The following is a 20,130-nucleotide window of genomic DNA, read 5'->3' as shown; positions in this document are numbered from 1 at the left end:
TTTTACAAATCTGGTGATCAATTTGCCTATACGGTGATCAAATTTATTATGTAATAACAAGGCGATAACATTAATCCTCACGAAGAGGAAAAGTGACAATCGTGAAAGAAGACAATCAAACTTGGCTCCCAACGTGATTGAATATTTCAGTTCATTTTCAAAAAGCCCACCACACTCCGCTGGGGAAGAATCTTTTTGGTGCATTACTTTGAACACTCTAGCCCGGAAATATCACGGACATGAGAAATAGAGGGCGAAACCTCAGCCTGCCATTTTGACAGGCATGAGAGGGAATAAAATTTATTCATAATAGATTACAGGAAATTTTTTGTTTTCAAAGTAGCAAATTGCAAATGTGAAACTTAGTAAAATATGCACTTCTGCATGTTTGAAATATTCATGGGTATAAAATACGTATTCTAGAAATCTATTACATTAATGATCAAACGTGCCAACTTTTGGAATCCAGAAGTATGGAGATTCACCCAGGGGGAGGCCTTTCCCTGCAGACCAGATAAAAAAAAATGTGTTTTTTTAATCAATTGAGAAAAAGTGCCCCCCTTCTCCCTAAGCAGGTCTTGGTCTTGTGCAGCCCCTGAGCAGAACATAATCATCTTGGATGCTATTAGTGATGGATAATCTTGGACATATGAAGTCACTGATGTCATGACATCCTGAAAGCTCAGGGAAAATCTAAAAAAATTCAGATCTAAATTAAATCGAAAAAAATCTGATTTTCTGCTGAAATCTGGAGAAACTTTTAAAAAATCCAGAAAGCTGGAGGAAGGGCAAAATATCCGGAGAGTTGCAGGTCTGCCTGTGTATTATGGTCATGTGCCACTTTAAAAAAAAAATGAAACAAATATAGGAATATAATTTTTTTTGACAAAAAAAACATACCTTTATCTTCTTCCAGTTCTTCTTCAGGTAAGGTAAGTTGTTCAATTTGCGCTCTTTCTGCTTTTGTATCTTTCATAACTGATTTGCTTTTCTCTTGGCAACTCATACGTGTAACAGATGTGCGTCTTTTTAATGGTGGTTTCACACTTGTCCGTTGAAGAACTGCCTGAATCTCTGGCTTGTCTTTCTGCATCTTCAAAGTGAAAGATTAAAAAAAAAACATTTTTAAACCATTAGAAAATATTTGTGAATTCAGACATAATAAAAATAAAGAATAGACCAAGAAAGTATAGCAAATTTTTAGCAGTTTTTAGAAACTTAATATTGTAGCTTTTAGTTATTTATTTCCATCATTTATAAATGCTTTTTTTAGAACTCATTTTAGTATTTTTGATCCCTGTTGTCTGCCTATTTTTATTATTATTAGTACCTAAATTTCCAGGCTCTAATTACAAATAATATACAATGAACATTTGAGTTTAATGATATGAATCCACTTATAACATATTTTAGAGCAAAACATTATCTACTGGAGGCTGAAACTATGTTATACAGGAGGAGAACATTTTCAACTGTGTTTTAATTGATCCAACTTACAATTAAAAAAAATTATCACCTTTTAATTATCATCCATAGCAGTCAATATTTTGCAGCTTCAAAAAGTACAAACATGAGGTTACTAATTTTCTATATTTTCTCTTTTCAAAGTTTGATACCTGCCTCTTCCAAGTAATCTAAAGTATTTTCAAATGCTGAAACAATAATTTCATTTGTTTATTCTGTTTTAATTCCTAGGTTAGCAACTATAGTTGACAACACAATCATTGAAAGATCTTGCGCCAAAATCACTTTCTCCTGTAATATTGTTGGATGGAATTTTTTTGGGGGATTATCTCAAGTCTACCTGATGTAGCATCTATATTCACTGGCTGAAGATTTGGAGTAATATTTCAAAGAAAGTAATAAAATCACACCTTTGTTTGTATTGTATGAATTCACATTAAAATCCAAATCTTATTTAAAGGTTAATCTCCAAGCAATCCTTTACTCTCTCTACTTTTTGAATAGAATGTGTGCATGCACGCACATATATATATATATATATATATGCATATATACAGAGTGCATAGGTAACAGGGGGTATGGTATTTTACCGGTAAACTGTTGATCCTAGAGGCATACTTCCAATTAGAAAAAGTATTCAAATTGGCGCTTCACAATATGCACCTGCTGATTTCTTTGGGGCTTGCTTCGCAGTCGCTTGTTCGGAATTATGAGACAACATTTTAGAATTAGATTTAATTTCTTCAAATATAAAGCATGCGAGCTACATACATGTACGACTTGTTACCACGATGTTTGGAACGTAACTGTTGCCATCTTACAAAACAGTAATAATGAGAATAAACGATAAAAAGGAAGAAAACAAAAATAAAACGATCCCCGATCGTCCATACTCCCGCCCCAAAAAGGTGACAGTCAATAATCGACTGGCAAACGACATAGATGATTCACGGAACGTTTGTATAAACCATTCACAGTCTTGATTTCCACAACTACCAGGTGACGACCTTTCCGTCGTCACCTGGAAAGACTTGGGTCACTCGAGCCAAGTGCCACTTGAGGGGAGGTGTGTCTTCCTTCAAGATAACGAGATCGCCGAGTGCTATGTTTGACGTTTCACGTTTCCACTTCATCCTTGGTTGAAGACTGGTCAAATATTCCCTGGACCATCGATTCCAGAAATCTTTTTGCAATTTTTGTATCTCAGCCCATTTGGCTTGTAGACTTCCCGATGCTTCACCATCACCTTCGGGTACAGCAGTCATTGGAGTACCGATGAGAAAATGTCCAGGAGTCAGAGCTTGCAGCACGTTTGGATCTTGGCCGAGTTGAGTTAGTGGTCTTGAATTCATGCAAGCTTCAATCTGGACAGTCAGAGTAGTTAACTCCTCATAAGTGAGAGCCCTTCCCTTGCACGTTTTCAACAGATGACGCTTTAAACATTTGATGTTGGATTCCCACAGTCCACCAAAGTGAGGTGATAACGGAGGAATGAAGTGCCAATTGATTTTTTCTTCAGAGATAACTTTCTGTACATCTTGAGATTTACAGAAATCGAACTGCACCTTTAAATAATTGGCAGCACCCTTGAAGTTGGTTGCATTGTCCGAATACATATCTGTGGGCTTCCCTCTTCTGGATATGAATCTTCTAAATGCTGCAAGGAAAGCTGCAGTACTTAGCTCTGACACTATTTCAATGTGAATTGCCTTTGTTGTGAAGCATACGAACAACGCTAAGTATGATTTGAGTCGAACCTTCGACCTCTTCAATATCGGCTTCGTTGTAATCGGTCCGGCAAAGCCTACACCAGTTCTTTGGAACGGTCTGCAGGGCAAGACTCTGTGTGCAGGTAAATTACCCAACATTGACGTCTCAGGTCGTGCCTTGAATCTGTAACAGGTTACACACCTGTTGAGAATTTTTCTTACGGTGCTTCTACCAGACGTAACCCAGAATTGCTGTCGAATCATTGAGAGAACCAGTTCAGCTCCAGCATGAAGGTATTTGAGATGGAAATGTTCCACTACCAGGGATGTCAGATGATGATTTTTAGGCAGGAGCAATGGATGCTTGGCACTTGTACTAAGATCCGAATGTTTCAATCTACCACCCACTCGTATCAAACCCCTTGAATCGATGAATGCACTTAGTGACAAGAATTTGTTTGTGGGTGGAAGGGGATTTCCCTTATCAAGAAAACTGTGTTCGTCCTTGAACTCTGAGTTCTGCATGATCCGAACTAATGCTAGAGTAGCATCATTTAATTCAGCAGCACTTAGTGAACCAACGATTTTGTTCTTGGATTTACAGTTGTGGATGAATCGAAGACTCTAAGCAGCAACACGTTGAAGTTTAACAAAAGATGAATACTTGCTGATCAAACTCCATTCTTCCACGATTTTGTGAGATTGGGTTGCATTCACCGACTTCTTTAATTCCGATTCATCCTCCATCAACTGGTCTGAAGGGTCGGAATTGGATGGTATCACCAAGCCACTTTCACTTAACCAATCTGGCTCTCTCCACCACAAGAAATTTTCTCTCAGCTGTGACGGTGGTAACCCCCTGGAGGCACAATCAGCTGGGTTCTCCTTGCCGGGAACATGATGCCATTGATTTGGATCACTTGATACGTGAATCTGTTTCACTCGGTTCGCGAAGAATGCCCTCCACCTAGTGGGATCGAATTTTATCCAATGAAGTACAACCTTCGAGTCAGCCCACAGAATTGCGTTGTTGATTTTCAAATTCAAAGCTCCATTCACTCGTTCGGATAGTTTAGCCAGCAACACTGCTCCACACAGTTCCAGACGTGGTATGGTTGTAGATTTCAATGGGACAACCTTTGTCTTTGCACATATCAAGGCTACATTCACTGCATCATCTGTAAACTCAGTGCGAAGGTAACAAACTGCAGAATATGCCTTACATGATGCATCACAAAATCCATGAATGTCCATACTCCTGACAGTTCTTGTACTCCCCATAAGAAATCTGGGAACAGAAATGTCCTTCAGAAGAGAAAACTCCTTACTAATTTTTCTCCATCCGACAAGACATGAGGCATCAAAGGGTTCATCCCAACCCCCATGATCCTTCCACAGACCTTGCATCAGAATTTTTAGGATCACGGTGGTCGGACTCAAAAAACCCAGAGGATCATAAACCTTAGCAATCTGGGATAGGAGCTGTCTTTTTGTTTGGATTTCTGTGGAAGTTTCATCAACCTGAACACTGAAGGTATCCACACATGTATTCCATAGAATTCCCAGAATTTTTGTGAACGGAGTTTTTTTTAATTGAACCAGATTTGTAGAATCTTGAAGTTCCGGGGGAAGGTCATTCATAACCGCCTTGATGTTAGAGTTCCACTTCCTCAACTGGAAGCCTCCCCTTTGCATGAGTTTTATCATTTTGTTCAACATCCTTGCTTCACTGATGGTTGCAGCACCGGTCAGCAAATCGTCGACGTAGAAATCCTTCGATGCAATCCTTGAAACATCTGGGAATTGTTGCTCTTCATCTTGAATCAGCTGCTGAATTGTTCGAATGGCCAAGAACGGAGCACAGGTTGTACCATAAGTAATTGTAGTCAGTCTATAGCCCTTCAACTCCTCACTTGGATCGTTTCTCCACACTATGCGTTGAAACTCGGAGTGATTCCTCTGAACGAGAATCTGTAGAAACATCTTTTCTATGTCGGCGGTGAGTGCAACAGCATGCGATCTGAATCGTATAAGAACATCAAAGATATCTTCCTGGAGTCTCGGACCAGAATGCAGAATTTGATTTAGTGAGATACCTGATGACGTCTTGCACGAGGCATTGAACACCACCCTCAGTTTAGTCGTGCTGCTCTGCTCTCTCAGGACACCATGATGCGGCATATAGAAATGCTCAGTGCAATGAGTACTCACGCTTGATTCTGGAATGAGCTCCATATGACCCAGTTCTTGGTACTCGTTCATGAAGTCCACGTATTTCTTTTTGAGTTTGGGTTGGCCTGACAAACGTCTCTCCAGTGTCTTGAATCGTTTGACTGCTATGGATCTAGATTCTCCCAACTCAGCAGTTGTAGATTTGAATGGCAGACTCACTACATACCGTCCCGAATCACTTCTTTTGACATCTGTAGAGTAAATTTCCTGGCACATCATTTCATCGGACAATTCTTCTCTTTCGGCGGGAATCGCTTCCAGTTCCCAGAACCGGTTGAGAATCTCGTCCACACTGGCACTACAACACTGAGTCTGAGTGCAGATAATTTCGAGTCCTTGCCGTGTCCCCTTAGCCGGCACCCTTCCAGTCAGTATCCATCCCAGTTTTGTCCTCACTGCAAGTGGAGCTCCAGGCATTGAGAGTCGTTTCGGCTTCAGAATATCGAAGAAAACATCTGCACCTAGAATTATATCGATCGGCCTCAACTTGTAGAATTCAGGATCGGCTAGTTGAATGTCACCGAATATTCCCTCAGGAACGGATATCTCGAAGTTGGGGATTTTTGAAGACAGTTTTTCGACAACTAATGCTGTTGTTGTATGGATTTGACCCTTGCCGCAACTTGCGATGAACTTCAGATTCACTTGTGCTGTCGAAACGTCACATATTTCATCACTGACCCCTAGAATCGAATGCTTAGATTTTTTGAATATCATTCCTACTTTCTTGCAACAGTCCTTGGTTATGAGAGATGTTTGGGAGCCACTATCCAGGAGTGCTCGACATTTTACATAATCACCCCGGCACCCGTGGACATTTATGAGTGCTGTAGACAACAGTACTTGACTTGATTTTGCTTTGGAAACATTGAAAGTGCTCGACACGGCTGCTTCTTCACTCGTAGGTGTTATGACAGGAGGCTGTACCTTGAATTCATGCAAGAGAGTATGGTGCTTTCCTTTACAACACTGGCAGCGGGTTGTAAACAAACATTTTGCAGCTGAGTGATTATTCCTCAAGCAATTGAAGCATAGCTTATTTGACTTCATGAAAATCCACCTGTCGTTGAATGTCATGGATTTAAATTTGCTACAATCACTGAGCTTATGATCTTGTTTACACACTATACACAACACATTAGCTTGTTTACGAGTATCACAGGAAAAAGCAAGTCTAGAATTGCCTTTCGACTCTTCCCTTGGTCTGGGACCATCTTGGACAGACTTTAGACATCTGGCCTGTTTTTCAAGGAAAGCTATGAATTCATCATACTCGGGATAATCTTGACCTTGACTTAGTTCCCACTGCTTGATTAGATTATCATCCAATTTTTGTTTTAGAAAGTACACCAACAGTACATTCGAGAGACCACTTACTTCAAGTCCCAAGCACTGTAGATTTCGTATTGCCTCGTTCGCCGTGTCCAGCAGTTCCAAGATGTTTCTTGAATTCACGATTTTCACTTGTTTCAGCTGGAAGATCTTGGCGCACTGTGCATACGAGAGTTCACGCTTGTTGTCATATCTCGACTTCAAAGAATCCCACGCTTGAGAATAACTCGCACTCGTAATCGCAAATCCTGACACTAATCTCGCCACTTCACCTTTCAGGGCCGCCTTCAGATACTGAAACTTCTGGATATCTGATAAATTGGGGTTGTTGCCGATAGAACCCTCAAAGATTTCCTTGAAGCTCAGCCAACCTCCGAACTCGCCCTTGAACTCTGGTAACTCGAACGTTGGCAGCTTGAGATTATTGTCCTTCGACTGAGATTTTTCACTGGGCTGGCTGGAACTATCTTCAGCCATCGACACCGAACTTGTCATCTCGCGAATTTTTTGTCTCAGCTCTACGTAGCCGTCATACTCCACTTCACCGAGTGATTCATTCGATTTCGTGATATCGCGGTAGCACCTCCCCAGATTCTGATTCAAGTTTTTTAGCTCGCGCTTGAATTCCCGTAGCAAATACACGTCATTGGATTCTAAAATAGCTGACACCTCTTCCTCCGCCGTTCGAATTTCCTTTGTCCAGAGCTTGAATTCTGAGAGCATATCACTAGATTTTGATTTCGGCATATTGGAGAACGATTTAATTCGAACAGAAACGCCACGGAAAAGAGTTGAGTTCACTCACCGATAACACTCGCTTATTTTGGTTGACTAAGTTTCCTTTCCTATCACCGAGCTGTCCGGCTTCCAAATCGAAACAAGTACACACGAAGAGCCTCTGGCTTCTCGATGGACCATTAATCATGGCGCTTCACAATATGCACCTGCTGATTTCTTTGGGGCTTGCTTCGCAGTCGCTTGTTCGGAATTATGAGACAACATTTTAGAATTAGATTTAATTTCTTCAAATATAAAGCATGCGAGCTACATACATGTGCGACTTGTTACCACAATGTTTTGAACGTAACTGTTGCCATCTCACAAAACAGTAATAATGAGAATAAACGATAAAAAGGAAGAAAACAAAAATAAAATGATCCCAGATCGTCCACAAATAACATGTAGTACTACGATGCATCGCAAGGATCCAGGTTCAAACCCAGAGTCGCCGCAGTGGATGTTGGCTGAAGTTGGTTTTCTGCAGTTCCAAACTTTGAGGCGCGAACGCAAGCTGATTTTCCCGTTAAAAAGTCTTGCAGCAGAGAGCAACAGCCTTACAACGGTACAATTATTCATTCTTTACACTTCACTCACTATGAGTTGAGAAAAACTCAGTTTAAAAAATTCATTGCAGATGGCAGCACTACACATAAGTAACATTACACAGAAACAAACTTCACGAAAGGTTCACTACACATACACACATATTCCAACATGTACCAATTCGTTAGAAGTTCCGCAGAGGAATATGGACAAGGTGCATGTCTGGTTTAGTAGTAGTATTAAGCTGCATCATTCATGTTGCAAAGGATTGTATAGTTATTTAAATAAAAATGTTATCTTTTCATACAGAAAAAATAATTTTATAAGTTAAATGCAGGTAAAATGGTTTACCCCCATTTAATGCTGTTTTTTCTCAATTTTCTTCAGTTGTTTTGAATTAAAATCTCTGAATATTGCCCTTGGAAATGTGGAATTTTAAGTGGATTTTTTTAGTTGGCGAGAGACTGGGCAACGACTTTCTTATTTGGTTTTTGGACACAATGGAACAATATAAAAAATTTTATTTTAATAACTATACAACCCCTTGCAACATGAACGACATATTTGAGTACTACACGTAATTTGGATACCTTTTCCAATTGGAAGTATGCCTCTAGTATCAACGGTTGGCTAGTAAAATACCATACACCCTGTGTATATATATATGTGTGTGACAGTAAACGTGATAAATCAGTTGTTATACATAATAAATGGTTATTATGCATACTTACCAGTTGTCTTGGTAAGTTTGATAAATTTATCATTTTTACCAGCAAATATGCATTCAATGAATACTATAAAAAAAATTTATCAAATTTACCGGAGATTATAAATACCCAAGCTTTGTTGGTAAAAATTTGATAAATACTTGAAATTTATCAATTTTATTTGTGATTATACATAATACCTTAGTGTAATTGATGAATTTGATAAATATAAAAAATCCTAATGAGTAGACCCCAGAAGTTTAGGCACTGAAAATGGTTGAAATAGGCAGGCAAAAAGACACTAAAAATTCCTAAAATAGCACTAAAAAAAAAGACATTTATAATTTTTGGAAGGAAGAAAAAATAACTAAAAACAAAGGTATTAAGGATCCAAAAACTAGCTGAAAGATTGGTTGCACCTAATCTGTCAATTGTTTTAATTATAATTCATAATAACTGCATTATTATCCAAGTTAAATTGATTTCAAGCCCAAAATAAAATGTTAGATGACTTTTTTTAGATGCTTCAAGCCATTTGTTTCTTTGATAACTTTAAAAAAAATTTCAAAACTGATCAGAAATTCTGGACCACAATGTATTATGGTAAGTTATTACTATAAATATTCATCTCACATATTTTTTATGCTAATTTCAATCCAATGGAATTTTCATGATTTCAGTCATAATTGACAGTTTTGCTCACCTTTGATACCATTTTTGGTGAAATTTTGTAATTTCATGTATTTGGGAGAAATCCTTGTTCAGTGGAACCTCCTCTAACAGACACTCCCTGTTAGCAGGCAGATACCTCCTGTTAGGCAGGCAAAAAGACACTAAAAATGCCTAAAATAGGCACTAAAAAAACATTTAAAATTTTTGGAAGGAAGAAAAAATAACTAAACAACGAAGGTATTAAGGATCCAAAAACTAGCTAAAAAATTGTTGCACTTAATCTGTCTACTGTTCGATTTTAGTTTATAATAACTGTATTACTATCCAAGTTAAATTGATTTCAAGCCCAAAATAAAATTTTAGTAGACCCTCAGGATTAGGCCAATTCCAGGACCACCATTACCAGACGTGGAGCAGGTAGAGAAAATGATCTGTGGGGCTCCTTTGAGTTGCGAATAATTCTCATTTATTTGTTGTATCATTTGCAATAATTATTATTTCTATGGTTGAAACATGGCTATCTTGTTCTAGTTTTGTAAAAAATAATAATTTTTTTAAATATTACCCCATATTTGGGAGTTCTTCAAGTGCGGCCGTATCTGTCACACACCCCTGAGGCCAACTCTGGTCAGTTTAATCGAATACTAAATATGTATGTTTAATAAATAGCCATAGTTGTCTGCAGTGCATTTATGGTGTAAAAAATAAAATCAAAATGACCTGTACCCCAGAGCACTGTCTGCTCCTACCACACCCTTGTGTGAGCCATGACATCAATTCATGACCTCTTGCGACAGCCATCAGTCAGCTATACACAAACAATGCAGTCCAGTGGCTGAGCAAGACATATGTAAAGCATGTGGAGAGACAAAAATTTCAAATTTTCCGCAGCTTTTCTAACATGGGCTGCTTTTATCTGAAACAAAATCATTCATGTCTAATGCCATCCGGTTTCAAGCAAAGTTAATGCATGACACCACCAATCATTCAGATCACTTATTTGCATCTAAATGAGGCTGGTGGAGGGGTTTTCTGATAATTAATACTAACAGTTAAAAAATTTTAAAAAGAGCAATTCTTTTGAAGTTCTCAATGGCTGCTCAAAGTATCCAAGTTTTACAAATTATAGTGTCTGAAATTCTCCAATAGACTTAAAACTATGTTGAAATAGGCATTTATGACATGAAAATTTCAAAAAAACATTTTTATAAAAAAAAATTTAAATAGGCAAAAAAAGACATTTATGGCATTTTGCCTGAATTTCCGGGCTCTACTAATGAGTTTAGTATGTATGGTGGACATAGTTGGACCCTAATACAATGATAACAAATTTTATGATTGTACCCCGATATGATGATAACAAATTTTACGATTGTACCCCGATATGATAACAAATTTTACGATTGTACCCCGATATGATGATAACAAATTTTACGATTGTACCCCGATATAATGATACAATACATGCTTGAATTGTCGTGTAGTGTATAGTAGGCTTATATCATATAGTACGATTTATCATGTTTAACACTCAGATGACACTTGAGTATTATATATAATTGTCAGTAAAAGTGATAATTTTTTTAGTATTTATTAAATTTACTACCAACGCTTGGGTACTACACAAAATCGCAAGAAAAAATGATTAATTTAGGCAATTTATCAAACTTACTAGAATGTTTGGTGATTATGCATAATAATTGGTAATTATGTATAATTACCAGATTTATCACATTTACACCGTGTGTGTGTGTATATATATATATATATATATATATCTACCCACCATTTTTTAGGATTTTACTAGAGAATTTTTTTTTAAATAAATAAGCTTAAGAAGTATTGTGCTTTTCAGAAGGAAAAAAAAACAAGTAAAATTAAAACCACCATTATTCAATTTATTCTTAAAAAAAAAGATCTTGATAAATAAACTTAATAAAAGATGAGAAAAAAAATTCAGATATATACCCAAAATGTGATGAGAACAATGGCTATATGTGTTCAAAATCATTTACAGCAGTTGTTCTCATCATATTTTGGATATATCTATAGTCTGTTTGTGATTAAGTTTGCATTGAAGCCATGAGTTAACTGCATCACTCCTTTCTATGGCAACAAAAGCTTCGTAACCAATGTATCAATATGCAGACTCTGAAAGGAACAGCTAAAAAGCCCACCAAGCTCATTGAGCAAAAATTAGTCTGCATGCACAGTTTCCCAAAGTGGGTAATATCGCCCCCTCGTGGGTGATGGAATGGCCCAGGGAGCGATAGAAGCTATGGATTTAACATAGGATCCTATGGGTTCACTTGAGTTGGGGGCGATGAGAGAAAAAAAATTACTGATGAAGGGGGCGATTGGAACAAAAAGTTTGGGAAACTATGATGTTAACAATGTACAAAAATTGCATTATAATTTTAGTAAAAAATTATCATGCAATTAATGAACAAACCCAACCATTGTTAATAATTACAAAAAATTAAAGTGCTGCTTTTGAAATAAAAATAAAAAAAAAATTCAAAATGACATTGAAACAGAAATTACATTGAAAAGTGATTAAAAAATAATAAAAAAATCATCATCAACTTTCATATTGATGAGTATCAACTTTTAATCGATTATAAATATTGCTGAACATGTCAAATCTTTTTCATCAATATTTTTCGTTAGATGAAACATGTTGAGTAGTCATCCCACATGAAAGATATCTATGTCTGTTCTATTGGTTCTATCTCTACATAGTAGAGATCTGAACTATTTTTTGAAGTTCTCTTTGAAAATAGTTGCTAAGGAATGATGCCTATATTTGCTTTCAACCATTTCACTTCATAGTATGCTACTTCCAAGACATAGTATAATTTCTGTCAACATCACAAAAAGGAAGGAAAAATACAGAACCAAAACTAAACCCTTCTCTTCACTGCAAACTCAACCACAATTGGACTATGCATTGTTTTTTTTCTACTAATTATTTCTCCCAAAAGGGAATCTTTCCCATATAAAATTATGATTCTGTGTAATGAAACAATAAAACATTATGAAGAAATAATGGTCTTTTTTGTGTTTTTTCTCTATACATTTTCTTATTTTCTCATATATACACTATCTACCAATAAGTATTTGGACACCTATGCAAATGACGATATCTGCGGTCCTGAGATACGTCACGCCCTCCACCAGTATATATCGTGTAGGAAACAACATCGGCATTAGTCGAATGCAAGATGCCGCGCAGTTCGGAGCTCTCTGATTTCGAGAAAGGTATAATTATCGGGTATCACAAAAATGACCGATCCTTAAGGGACATATCTAGCGAGCTGAAGTACCCATAATCGACAGTGGCCTATGTGATTAAGAAGTGGAAGGTGAGCTGTGATTGTCGGAATTTACCCCGAGTCGGCAGACCAACGAAACTGGGAGATAGAGACCGACGGGTGCTGTCCAGAGAAATTCGGAAGAACCGCACCCAACCGATGGCCCTCATCCGCGAGGAGTTTCAACAGGCATCCGGGAGTATTGTTTCAATGAATACCATCCGTAAGGAAGCACATTTGATTGGTTTTCATGGACGTGCTGCTGCCCATAAGCCTTTGATCACAAAGTCCAACCGCGTTGCTCAGTTAATGTGGTGCAAAGCACATCAAAATTGGACCGTAGATCAGTGAAAACAGGTTCTTTGGAGCGACGAATCATGGTTCACCCTCTACCGTTCGGATGGCAGGGTCTGGCGTCTGCCTGGAGAATGTCTCCTGCCAGAATGCATTGTGCCAACAGTCAAGTTCGGCGGAGGTGGAATTATGGTCTGGGGGTGTTTCTCCTGGTATGGACTGGGACCCTTGGTCCCCATTCATGGTAAGCTCAACGCCGATGCCTACTGCACTATTTTGGATGACAATGTGCTTCCTAAGTTGTGGCAGTTTTACGGGGTGGACCCCTGTTACTTCCAGGACGACAATGCCAGCTGTCATACTGCGAGGTTAACCAAGGCTTGGTATAGTGCCAATGGGGTTCATTGAATGGACTGGCCTGCCCAGAGCCCAGACCTGAACCCTATCGAGAACCTCTGGGACGAGTTGGATCGCCGAATTAAGGGGTGCCCTACCCGTCCAAAATCGGTGAAGGAACTGACATGTCTTCTCCAAGCCGAGTGGAAGAAAATACCACTAGCCGTCACATAAGGACTCGTGGAAAGTATGCCTCGGAGGGTTCACGCTGTAATTGCCTCTCGTGGAGGCTCTACCAACTATTGATTTTGAATAAAGTTAGTTTTTCTTTTCTATCACAGGTGTCCAAATACTTATTGGTAGATAGTGTATTTGCTATGAACAAGAAAAGGAATGCATGTGTGATTAAAAATTTCAAAGTAATCACAAATATAATATCTTACTGAAGCTTGTTTCTTTTTCAGTTCTTCCAATAGCTTCAAGAGTTCAGGCTCTGCAACATCAAAGCATGTTTGGCCCTGAAAAACACCAATTACAGAAGTCAAACTTTGAATGTATTTTCCTTCAAAATGTATATCTCCTATATCTTATTGGTAAAAGTTGTACAAAGTTTCAGTATGAAACATCAGGTAAATGATATAACTTATATTAGGGCTTAACAATTCCCAGGAGCCAAGTCACCATGGCAACTAAAAATAGATATTGGCACTGAAAATGTTCTATGTTTGATTATCAGGGTTGGCAACAAAAACCCGTTTTTTTTCAGAAAAACCCTGTGATTGGATTTTACAGGGGTTTTTTTTTGGGGGGGGGGCGACGATATTGCAGGATGAGGAAAGCAAGTTATATATGCTGTAGCCTACATAAAATAGATCGAGCAATTTATGGAAATTATTATGTAATTCTTACATCAGTGGTGGCTCATAACAGAAAATTCTGGTAGGTGGGGCCACCAAAATTCTTTTGCATTTTAAGGGCAGACAGGGTCGCAACTATATGCTTGGTCAGCGGGGCAAGCATACAATTTTAGCGCCCCCTTGTTATGTTGATAGAGAGGTTAAATTGTTAAATTCACATCCTCTCTGATCAAACACCCAGGGCACCAAACCCACCTGCTCTGCACTAGTTGCAGCCCTGACGGTAGGACCTGATTTAGGATTGTTGCTCGAGGCAGGACCAAGGCAAGTATGGCATTTGCCTAAGGCCTAATGATTTTTGGGAGCCTTAAAATTTAAACAATATAGGCCATATTTACGACAAACATCTTTGAACTTAGTTGCAGGGGGGCCTATTGATTTCTGCTTTGCCCAGGGCCCCTTCACGTCATAATCAGGTTCTGAACAGACGCAAATTTATTGGAAATATTAGGACACCTCAAACTCAATATTTCTATCAAGCTATTATGAAGCAAATATCGAAAGTGGGTACTCCCGAGTTCATACCTATGGTCCTGGATAAAGGTAATCCACTATTTTGTAAATAAATTTTTTTTAAATGATATGAACCCGGCCTTAGGCACATCACTGGTGTGTAATATATTGTAATCCTATTGGTTCTCTCTCTCTCTCAACTTCCAAAGGGAAGAAGAGGGAAAAAGAACACCATTTATATCACCCCATTTTAAAAATGTGACAAAAAATTCCACAAAGAGTTTCAAATTTCAGTAGGACAAGATTGGACTGAAATCTCAATCCCCCACTTACGATGAGTTAAATTATAATTAGAGGGAAAAAAGATAATCTAAATAGCAAGAAATACATAAATTTATTTATGTATTTCTCTAAAGATAGAGTATGACAGTGCAACATCATTAGAAAGCATACTGCTTGTGAGTATGAGCAGTTAAAATGTAATTTTTGGTGAGTTTCTTCAAGGGTTTTTTCAGGTTGTGCAAAATCAGATCAACCCTGATGGCTAGCTAGGGCAAAAAAAAAAGTTTGGCTACTAAAATACATGGTTGGTGTCTAGATTTTTCACCTGATTTGTCAAGCCTCGAGAATTTTGATCAAGAAATATGCAAAAATGAATGCACATTTTTTTTTTGGTTTTTTTTTTTTGTAGTTTAGCTCAGTGTTTCTTAAAATTTTCTGTTGTCTGTGTGACCCCCTTTCTGACCACATTCCTTTCTTCTCTGTATTAACCAAAGATTCAGGAGTGGCACCCTGATTTCTGAATAAAAAGAATTTACAGACCAAAATATAACATAAATAAGATGATCTCTGTCTGAGTCCTGACAGCCTCTCTCTTGTGGTATTCTACTATGTTGTGAAAGAAGTTAAACTTTCCTTCTCTTTCCCCCCCCCCCCCAATTTTCACTAATTTGTTCTATTGCACCACATCTGTATCTCTTTTGTACAGCTCTGGGACCTTGTTAATCTTTCACTTCGTATCTTACCCATGGTGATCCCTCAAAATGTACGAGACCTAAGTTGGTCATGACTCTTAGTTGAGAACCACAGGCCCTTCATATTCTAATTTAGAATATGAAGGGCAGTTTTGGAAATCTACAATGATGTATCAATTTGATTGAAGAGCTACAGAGATATATCACAATAATATCACCATGTGAATTGGAAACTACAGGGATATATTGAATTCACTACATGTGTTTTCACTGAAACTAAGACAAAATAAAGACATAGTTCAGACATTCAAAATTTCAAAAGATATAAACAGGATGTGAGTGTTAAAATATAACATTTTCTCATATAGATCCACCAGTTACCAAAAGAGGGGAAACTTATTGACGAAAAGTAGAGCCAGGCACTGATGCTACGGGGAGGGGGAATTGCTCTAGCATGGTAGATCATGAATAGAATTGACTTGTTTCAGGTTATGTACCACCATGAATGTGCCCCCCCCCCAAAGCAGAATGCACCAAAATCTGTGACGTACGTCGCAGAACAATTACCGCTATTGCAGAACAATTTGGAAGAATTTTAAGAAAAAGTGCAGAAAAAAAAACACTATTACCTGAATAGGGATTTTTACCGCAGAACATTTCCAGTTAGCTGAGGGCTCGTCGCAGAACAGTGCTAAATATTCTGCTTTGGGGAATGTGGCCTCAAGAAATTTTTATTCATAATCGCATGGTGATAACAATTAATTCACTAATCTGATTCCATGAAATGCTACTACTACAGATTTTGATAAATTGATTGATTAATTTATTAAAAACATACCTTCAGAACAAACTGGTTAACATGTTAAAAAAATTATATAACTTAAAGCGAACAATGGGGACACATAAGGCTAAAAGTAAAAAGTTAAATGGGAAGAGGGAGTCATCAACCGCATTCAGGGCCAGTCTTAGACAGAGTGGCGCCCTGTGCAAAAACAGTGGTCGGCACCCCCCTCCCCCAGCCACGGATTCAGAGTGATGTCGGAGGAGGCAATTTTTGCTAGTCATTACTGTCCTGTAAAATACGGGACAGATTGATTCTTCTATATCATCAGGGTCTTGGTGGGATGATTGTCCCCATCGCCACTGCACATGCCCCCCTCCCCCCGGTTGGATTTATATAAAGGGACGAAGAAGTCGGAACAGTTTTCTTCCTAGAATGGGGTTACTGCTAATTAACTTGTAAACAAGCATAAAAACCAACTTGTTTGATTTAATTAAAAAATTAAAAAAAAATTAAAAACAAAACATCACACATTTATACAGGACACTCATCACAAAGGATCTATTTTCTTCATATTTATTTTAATTGAATTTTTATGGTAAATATATGTATTGCACCCATCACGCATGAGCTAAACTGATAATAAAAGTGGTTAAATTAAAGTGATATTTACGTATTATTTCTTTCATATTTATAGAACTTATGAACTTTATTTTAAATGATCTCTTTCAGACCCAGTACTAAGAAATGGAAAGGACAGCCCGTGCCATGACCCACACATCCTGGAGTAAGGCCCCATAGGCTGGGATCCATATGCGAAGATAGACTTGGAAGTCTGGGAGGGGGGACACGATGATGTCAATTCATATATACATTAGATCAGTCAACTCCACCTTTGATGCTGGGGCGCAATGCCCCTGTATCTCCGTCCATGTTGGGATCTTTGGTGGGCCCCCCAAGCCGGACTTTCACGGGTCCTACTATAGTAAATTTATAGCACGAAAAAACAAAAAATAATAGGATTTGTCCCGGGGCCCTGTCCGCCATAGTCTTGTGGGACCCATGCCTCAGACCGAATGGGGGCCCTTATAACTCCCTTTTCTGAGCATAACCATTTGAATGAGACTCCAAGGAAAGTCTGCCCTGAAAAAGCACACTACGGCCCTGGGGAAAGGATTGTTTTTCTCTCTGTAGATTGAAATCCCAATTAACCTACCCTATTCTGCTGCGTATAATCATTGGATTATACATTAAAAAAAATTAGGTTGAAATAAAAACACAAAACGTCTGAAATAAGTTTCTTAGTGTGAATCACACACAAAACTGCATGATGAGTTTTAACTTTAAAGTGGCTTTATAGTGGGAAAAACCACTACTTCTTAACTACAGCTTTTTTTTCGGAGAGAGGTTTGATTAGTTATAATTACATAAAAAATTTATTTACAAAAACATATATTTTTTAAACATTTATAGATGAGATAGATGTATGCCAGTACAGAGAAATTGACATTTTCTCCACAAACTGTGTTAAACAACCCCTCCCCTCTTGAGAAAGATTGATAAATGAAATTTTCTCATGTCAGTTATATACTGCTGCGGACTATATGGTGCCTTTTTTTCTCAAACTAGCGAAGTTTGCATCTGCAGATTATAAGCAGGAAAATTCGGTAGGTTTTGTTTAATTCTTATTCAAGATTCACATTGAGGACAGAAACAAAAAGAAATGACTTACTTAAATGATTAAGGAAACAGTTATTTTCCGGATATTATGCTGAGGTGAGCTCGGAAAGAAAAGTCATCACGTCTCCGCCGGGACACGAACCCAGGCCCTCTTGCATACCGGGCAAGCATGCTACCATCTACACCACTGGAGACACATGAATCTGCCTTCCTAATTTCACGCACTGTGTCGTGAGGCGCTGAAGTAGAGGCATTAGTAGCCTCTCTTAACTTCAGGAAATGGCCCCCGGGTGGGACGGTTTAGAGAGATTTAGATGGCTTTTTTCTCAGCCAGAGATATCAAGGAAACAGTTATTTTCCGGATATTATGCTGAGGTGAGCTCGGAAAGAAAAGTCATCACGTCCCGGCGGAGACGTGATGACTTTTCTTTCCGAGCTCACCTCAGCATAATATCCGGAAAATAACTGTTTCCTTGATATCTCTGGCTGAGAAAAAAGCCATCTAAATCTCTTTAAATGATTAAATTTCTTACTACTTAAGAAAACTAAAATCGAAAATTTCACTAGGATCACCAGATTTTCATTTTGATTGAATTTATATTGAGGTTTTTGGCCCTTCTTGAAAGTCGGTTAGCATATCTTGTCAAGCAATTTAGTCATTGATTTGTGATTACGGCCTTCCTGCATCTTTCATTGGCTGACCGACCACTCCAAAGCAGGGTTGTCACCAGAATATACCCTCAAAAGTGCATCCCCCTCCCTTCCATCCCCCCCATTTACGAATTTGAAGTGTTAACAGCCTCTTGCGATATGTATATACCCTATTGTTTTTCAGATTTGAACAGCAATCAATGGCCCAAAATCCCACTTCAAAAGTCATAAAAAAAGGAGAGACAACAATTGTTTTACATTCCTATCTTCTGACTCGACAGACATAGCTGTGTCCAGCTTCCTATAGGATTGGTTTTAAATCTATGATTATCAGCCTCCTCACCACTTTTGAAGGAAAGAATACTCTTCTACTGTCGACTTCTCCACTTGTACAGAGCGAACTGTTCCAAAAAGGGAGTTTGATATATGGTCATGCAAAGCTCAGCTAATCCTAACTTCCAACTGTTCTACATCTCCTTTTAATGGCAACAAAAGACCACCCAATCTTGCTCCCGGAAAATCTCACATTTCTCTCTTTCAGATGTTATCTTTCCATTTCCTAAAACCTGATCATAAAAATCACTCTATAACCCGAAATTTTTATTTTTTATTTTTGGTTCACAGTGCCTTTTGTGTATTCAAATGTTTCCCACTGTGCCTCAAATCGTAATACATAAGCCTACCTATGGCTGAAAACTGACTGCAGCGTGGTTGCGGTTGGGGGAAGGGACCATCTATAGGTTTATTCTGTAAGCGTACAGACCCAACGGCAACCGCTGGTGGCGGTTTTTTGCAACTGAGAAAATCCACATTTCTCTTGGCGGTTGGGGTAACTGCAAATCTGCCATCATCTATTGAAAAGGTTTGAACAACCTGATCCAGGTTCCGCACACTTGTGGTTGCTATCTTCCATTGTCTATTAAGTGGTTTGGCAAGTAGGGTGATCAGATTTAGAATGCACTGGACAAAGAAATTACTCTTCTTCTCAGGTTGATAGAAAAATGAGGGGAAAAGACAAATTTGATGAACTGAATAGTGAAGTTCCATTCCATAGACTAATTCTTTGTTTGGCCCTCTTGTACTGATAACAATAAGAAAAAAAAACGATGAAGAAAAACTAACTTTTTCTAACTAATAATTTTTTAATAAATGACACGCCTGATTTTTTATTTACACTACTTGAGATGATACGTCTGAAAACAATTATTTTTTCCCCATTACAACAGAGAAATACATGGCAAAATGAAAATTTTGTGCAAGTTTTGGACTGTATCTTTCAAATTGAGCACAT

General features: G+C 38.1%; 1 protein-coding gene across 2 annotated transcripts in view; it reads right to left on the bottom strand.

The window, feature by feature from the left end:
- Window positions 1-20,130, bottom strand: part of LOC149080286 (protein phosphatase 1 regulatory subunit 12B-like) — a 423,274-nt gene that overhangs the window by 306,419 nt on the left and 96,725 nt on the right. For both annotated transcript variants that reach the window (XM_089239417.1, XM_089239418.1), the window contains exons 6-7: window positions 13,827-13,901; window positions 901-1,093 (exon numbers count right to left, since the gene is read on the bottom strand). In XM_089239417.1, the coding sequence (XP_089095543.1) occupies window positions 901-1,093; window positions 13,827-13,901 (268 nt within the window). The remainder of the gene's footprint in view (window positions 1-900; window positions 1,094-13,826; window positions 13,902-20,130) is intronic.

The sequence above is a fragment of the Pholcus phalangioides genome, unplaced genomic scaffold (assembly GCF_987345545.1).
Source record: "Pholcus phalangioides strain wild (caught in Gottingen) unplaced genomic scaffold, Ppha-v1.0 ptg000011l_1, whole genome shotgun sequence".
Classification (NCBI taxonomy): Eukaryota; Metazoa; Arthropoda; class Arachnida; order Araneae; family Pholcidae; genus Pholcus; species Pholcus phalangioides.
Note: the sequence above shows the minus strand (reverse complement) of the source record. Positions and strands in the feature narration are given on the sequence as shown.